This window comes from Sylvia atricapilla, chromosome 5, assembly GCF_009819655.1.
Source record: "Sylvia atricapilla isolate bSylAtr1 chromosome 5, bSylAtr1.pri, whole genome shotgun sequence".
NCBI classification, from domain to species: Eukaryota; Metazoa; Chordata; class Aves; order Passeriformes; family Sylviidae; genus Sylvia; species Sylvia atricapilla.
Genome location: NC_089144.1, coordinates 31270769 through 31277668, shown reverse-complemented (window position 1 = coordinate 31277668; position 6900 = coordinate 31270769). Strand labels below are relative to the sequence as shown.

The 6900-nt window shown below is 36.0% G+C and overlaps 1 protein-coding gene across 1 annotated transcript in view; it reads right to left on the bottom strand.

Moving 5' to 3' along the window:
- Window positions 1-2268: 2268 nt before the first annotated feature.
- Window positions 2269-6900, bottom strand: part of SLC16A7 (solute carrier family 16 member 7) — a 72758-nt gene continuing 68126 nt past the window's right edge. The window contains exons 4-5 of the mRNA XM_066319084.1: window positions 5602-6414; window positions 2269-3163 (exon numbers count right to left, since the gene is read on the bottom strand). Of these exons, the coding sequence (XP_066175181.1) occupies window positions 2892-3163; window positions 5602-6414 (1085 nt within the window). The 3' untranslated portion in view covers window positions 2269-2891. The remainder of the gene's footprint in view (window positions 3164-5601; window positions 6415-6900) is intronic.

Genomic DNA, 6900 nt, shown 5'->3' with positions numbered 1-6900 from the left:
TTACTATGGCTCCAGTTGACTGCCACATAATTTTGCCTTATGGGATTAAAAACTGCACGATGGTGAGTGGTGGTAAAGCAGCTCTTGCACTCCTATTATCTTTTTAACATAATCCACCAGAGATGAAAGAATAGCATCTCTGTGGAATGTTTATGGAAATTTTTATTTCCTCTGAGACAGTAACATAATTTTTGCTACTGGCATTCAGGTGTGTCTATGGCTCGAGGAACTTTGTTTTTCCCTTATTTCCTATGCCATGTTGTTTTGTATTCTGAGATCCTGCATAGAACAGGCAAGTTGCCTGCATATTTCCTGAGAGACTTTTCTTTATCATAATTTTTCTGAATCCTTTATTTACTCAACAGCAACTTTAAACAGTGTTCAGTCAAAAGTTGACACTTCTTGTCTTCTACCCTGTACTCCTAATCATGCTGCTTTTTTTTGTAAAGAGGTAATAAGCACCAACAATTTTACCTCAGACATTTTGGTTCAGCTCCTGTGTTAATCTCTTTTCAAATAATCTCTACCTTTCTATCAGTGGCTGTCAAAAGCAGAGTGATATTCCCAGTGACTACTCTTCAGCTAGAATTTCAGTTCATCTTTCACAATCCAGTATTTATAACTGATAACCCTTACTGCATGAAAGCTAAGTGCCATAAACGCATCACTTTCTGGCTATGGGCACACAAGGCCTTCACAGATCCTGGAATTCACTCAGTATGTTTGTACAGCTAAAAAGAGAGCAATGCTTTCATGTCATGGGACGCGAGCAAGGCTAAGGTTCAGAGGGAGGTGCAATGTAGTTATTTCCACTCTGAAGCTGGGGATTGGGAGAGGAACTGTAATTTTACTGGGACTGAATCATTCCTCTTTACAGAGTACATGGCTCAAATTTGAATATACAACCTGTATTTTCTCTCTAAATTCTCAAATGTGTATATTTTTATTCTGATGCTCCTAAAAATTTACATGATTTTTTGGATAATTTTTGTTTTCCTGAATATAACTAGGCAAAAAGTAGATATCAAATTCTGTACCATGCTGCGAGTAGACTCATGATGCTTCTCCCCAAAACTGTGACAAGAAAATTAAAAAATTCAGCACTAATGGGACTTTATAACACCGTGGGACTTTATAAAATGATAAAACAGCAAAATAGAAGCAAGCACTAACAACATTTTTAGAAAAAAAAAATTTAAAATAATATTGAATATATTAATATTAAGAAGAAACTGTCTTAAAAGCCCTCCTATATCTACTAGATTTCACAATTGATTTTTTAATTTGGGTATTGGCACTTCAAAGTGTGTTTATCACAGTTAGCTCTTTGTCCAATATATTTCCAGCTTTTTAAGATTTAGAAGAGGACTGAAATGAATAATTTTCTTTTCCTGGAACTGAGTGTAGGTGTATCCTGCATAAACAGTGCATAAATGTTTTATGAATCAAACCTCTAATTTTCACAATTTTTGAGGCATCTATAAGGATCCCTCCAAAATAAATAGCACCCTTCTTTACCTAGAAATAGAACAGAAATAATTTCACATATTACCTTCAAAAGCTTGCACTTTTAACTTTCAAATACAATACTAGATGATTTCCATAATGTAAAATTGTAAATTTATGCTTTCTTTTGTATAAAGGAATAGGAACAATTGTACATTTTAATTTATATGATGGCCTGTGTGAAATTGTAGACACAAGACTGAACATCCTGCATAAAACTGATGTGTCAACATAAAGCTTCCAGACCTGGCATAGTCAAAGTGCCTTGCAGCATTTTTTGCTCAAAGCAGCACTACAAAGAAAAGAAGTAGCTTTTCACTAAATTCCAGGGAAAGGAAAGTGGGAACTGGTATGAAGCTGCCTGTCTGCAAAGATCTGAAGTTAGATCTTCTCTCAGGAAACCATCAAACAACTAATGACTTGTCAATAAAGCTAAGCATCTACTTTGAAGTCATTGTCATGAACATTAAGGCCACAAAAGCCAAGGGTTAGGATCCTTTTAACATCAGTAGATTATGAATCTAGTCCCTTTAGGAAAATGGCTTCACAGTCTGATCCAGATCCTTCAGCTACACAGGAATACACAGTCAAACAAGCCGATTGCCACTCTCATCAGAAATGTAAATCTTGGGTTTAAACCTTTTATGTACAGGCGGATTTTAGCATAGTTTGAATTAGCAAGGTGTGAACATACTTTGAATTCAAATGTATATGTCAAAGTACTATGTAATCAGCTATTACTGGAGGAAACTATTTCTGGAATATATTATAAATCAGCTTTTTATTGTATTTTAGAGATGTGTTCACCAATTATTTGTCTCCCACACTTAAGTTTTATAACCATAATTGCTTATGCAGATATTTTTTATCTAGTGGGCGTACAAAAGAGAAGAACGTGTCAGTGTGCTTCAGTCAGGTATTATGCCTCTTTTGGAAGAAATCTTGGACTTTATGTTCTCTTTATTATTAGTGGTAAGCCAGTTTGGGCAGATTATTTCAAAAGACTTTAATCTCATTGTAAAGATGAATGCAAGTATCTTCCCAAGTAAGAGTAGGAGATACTTTTGCATTAGATATACTTCTGAAACAAAACCGTTTGTCATTGTCAGGCTTTATAGCCTGGTTTATCTGACTCTTGATTATCCAGAGTCAAAATTTAATGGACTCATTTGCATTGAGTAATTACTACCTCTGTAATCGTAATTTTGTATCACTGAAACAAATAAGCTGTAGATAGTAATTTAGCTTAGAGTCTTGCCATAGGGCAAGAATCTGTTCCCATCCAATATTGTGACTGATCATTATTACCACAAAACCTGGCCTGTGTCTTGAAGACATATTCCTAATGGAAGTCATAATTGTTGCCTACTGAGTGATATTTCAGATTAAATATTAGTTTCTCTTTCTGACGGATCTTCAAGAGCTTTATCAGCTCTGCTGGAAGCATCTTCATTCTCATTGTTTGTTAATGGTTCTGCTTCCTTTGGGTCAGCGTTCTTCTGTGCTTTCTGCTTCTCATCTTCTAACTTCTTCTCTTTTGCCAAAAGCCTGTAGTTGATGGCATTGCCAATGAACAACCAGATACTGGCCACAGTCACAATCACTCCGCAGACAAAATACATGTACTGATATTCCCCAGTTACATCTACTAACCAACCTGAAATACAAAGATAAGAGGAGAGAAAAAGAGTATTTAGGCTAAGATATGAAATATAATCCACATCTTTCCTTTGGAGAAATATCTATATATTTTTTGGTACTGAAGTTGGAGCAGAAACCCATTTTCAACATGTTAAAATTGTCTAACATAGAAAGTGGAACTCTTAAAAAATCTCTGTATTAGTCAAGATAGCAACTGCCACTGAAAACATTGACAATAATAAAATATTGAAGAACAAAGTAAGAAAAGCTTAATGAATAATGGCAGACAGTTTTTCAGCTCTTTTATTTTCATTCTTTCATTGCCTTATTATTTTATTCACCTTCTAATTGTGTTTCCTATTCTTTGGAGTGACAGTCTGACACTCATTGAGGCTGCATAGAGACAATATAATGAAGAGGTATGTGTCTTTCTTGGCTGCTGTCTCTGTGCATCAGCTGCCTGCTTTTCATGTTTACTTTCCTGTGACTGATGAAATAGATAGAAAGGCTTGTCCCTTCACCATCACACTCAACTGCTGAGTTTTAAACTCTGAGACCTGTACCTAAAACTTACAATCAGATCTCTGAGATAAATTGCTTTAGGTCTAGGAGAGTAAAATAAAACAGTTCTTCCAGTTTATGAGACCTTCCTTCTAAATTTTCCCAGCTCCTAAATTAACATTTTTACGTATCCAAGTATTTAGCTCTGAACTTTCCTATGTTGTAATTGAAACTCAGAGGTTAACCTGCACACTTCAGTTTAGCATGTACTTAGACACTTTTACTGGGCTGAAAATATAGTGCCAGGCTATATACCTGATACACATTTACAAACCACGAAATTATTCCTGACTGGTCGTGGGTTTTTTTGTTTTTTTGATTTTTTGTTGTATTTTTTTTTTCCCACAAACCTAGTATCAGGACAAACTCAAATAGCACTGCAAATGTACAATTTACCTATTAGTGTAAATAGTGTAATTTTCTGATTTTTATCAATGAGCAGTCTCATAAAATATATTTCAAAACCAAGTCATGAATTAGCAACGCTTCAGCATACTATTTTAAAACATGTAAGCTACTCAAAATTGGAGCTTAGCTTTTCCATGTGGTCATCCCCTTTGTTGCCCCTATTTAACAAGTTAAATCAATTATTCATAGTGTTTTAGCAAAAAAAGTGTTTTCCAAAACTTCTTTAAAGTTAATATACTGAAAAATAAATAACTTTGGAAGCTACTGCTCCATAAATATTAGGTTTAATACCTTTTGAGTTGATACTGACTTCAGAACCTGACTGAAAAGACTGGACTCCAGTGGTCACAGGCTCAGACCCTCCACTAGGTGGCATAGAAAGAGTCTGTGTGAGAATATATTTTGCTCTAGCTTTGCCAAAGTGGATTTGTATGTTAAATGATGAAAAAAAATATGGAATGCTTTAGAAGTATTAAAAATTTACTTGTATAAATATTATTTTACCGAAGTGGGTGGAATTGTTTTGGCATATTCAGAATTGCACACAACAATGCTATTTTTGTAAAAATACTGACAGTAGTCTTTGGTATATATAAATGCTTTTAGGCACACATAATCTTGCTGACTTCTGAGGCAGTGCTAATGTAGGTACAGTATATGTTCATAAGGCTGGCAATCTACCTATCTTTATACTCTCATATTGTTGGGCATATACTGCAACACACACCAAGATACACAGCAGTGCCTCTCAATAAAATTAGAGCATCTATTTTTTTAATCTCTTATATCATCAGAAATCTCAATAATATAAAGCTTATTATCAGCATTACTGAATACTGACAAAAAAAGCTAGCAAACAGAAAATACTTCATGAAAATTCTTTCTGAAAATAGTCTTTGCTATTTTTGCTGCTAGAAATTTTAGCTGCTAGAAATTTTAGCTGCTAGAAACCAAAGTGTTATGAATATAGTCTAAGTGATGCACCTAGGCTCCCTCTGAGCTCCCCTTACCCTTGAAAAGAGAAGTTGGCGACACTGACATCTTTCAGTCACTTCACTGCCTATAGAAACAGGCTAAAGGACTGGCTGTGAGCAGAGCCGGGGTGTGAAATCATGCCAGGCAGCAATGCTCCACAACACCCAGATGGAATCCCACCGTGTGTGCACCCTGCCTAAAATGCTGAGCAGGCCTGTGTTCCTTCTGACACTTTCCTGCTAGTATTTTCCTCTCTGGAAATGTCAATTATCTCTTTAATAGATAAATTAAAGTTGTTTAAGCAAGCATAAGTGAGCACTCTTCAAGCTGCCTCCAGGTTGGAGAGAAGTAACTGATGCAGTTATTTTTTACTATCAGTCTGTTACGGTACATTTCTGGTCACAGTGAAAACATTAAATAGCATCAAGAAAAATGTTTATATTAATTCAATGTTACATTGCAAGATTATGCTGAAATGTCTGAAAAAAATGGAAATAAATAGATTCTTACCTCCTAGAGGAGGGCCTATGAGCACAGGGCAACATTCCACAATGGTGACAAGTCCCACCGCACTGGAAAATCTGGCAGCTCCAACAAGGTCCATCAATGTCTCAAAAAGAACGCTGCTAACCATTCCAAATGCAAACCCAAAAAATACAGCATATATCACCAAGCCAGTGTAATTTTTTGCCAGAGGGCACAAGATATGACAGACGCCATTGTATAAGACAGCAAAACTAAAAAAATACTGAATCTTTGGCCGGATAAACCTGGAGTTCGCTACAAGTCCCATGGAAGGCCTAGCAAACATGTCTACAAAAGCTAAGATTGAGAGCAAAAAAGCAGCAGAATATTCATCAATTCCCTTGTGCTTGGCATAAGGAGCCAAGAATACTATTGGAGCAAAGAAACCAATAAACATAATGACATTTCCTGACAAATATATCAGAAAGCCTCTGTGTTTGAAAAGGGACAGATCTAGATACTTATTCATAGTTTGCCAACAAGACTTCTTATTGTTTTTGTGCAAGGCAGAATCTCCTGTGCCTTTTTCAACATCTTTTTTCACAGGAGGGACTTTCTTCGGTCCAACAGGTCTCATAAGTGACCCAGCCACACAGCAGTTCAAAAGAAGTCCTCCCAGAATAAGAAAGCTTCCTTTCCAGCCAAAAGCATTAAAGAGGAATTGATTGAGAGGTGCCAGTGTGCTCAGAAACACCGGACTTCCAGCCATTGCCAATCCATTAGCGATGGGACGCTTCTTATAGAAATACTTGCCAATCATGGTTAAGGCAGGCTGTAAGTTGAATGCTAAACCCAGACCTAAACAACACATAGAAAACAATATCATTGCAGGTCATGCAGTGAAAAACACATCCCACCTCTTTCAAGTTATTTTTAAAATGACCAGTATCCAATCCAGTGATTAAACATAGAAACCAACTAGCATCAGAGAATGAAACACAGCCTCATTGCTGTCTACAAGTGTTCATATGACATGGTGGCATTTGGCCATTTTCCCCTGTAGTGCTGCATTGAAAGCCAAAACTCCTTTTTGTGTTTCAGCAATGATAGAGACAGGGGAATGACATACAGAAGAATGATGGTATCAGTGCCTTGACTCACCATTTTTATATTTGCAAAACTATAATACATTTCTTTCTTGGCTCATTTAACAAAAGTTATTAAATATCACCTCAGCTACAATGAATGTAGGGTTTATTTAAATGCATAAATCTCCTAATTTCTCATTTCCAACCATAATTAAGATCCAACTTGTCTGAAAAACTGGACCATAAAATGGTATAT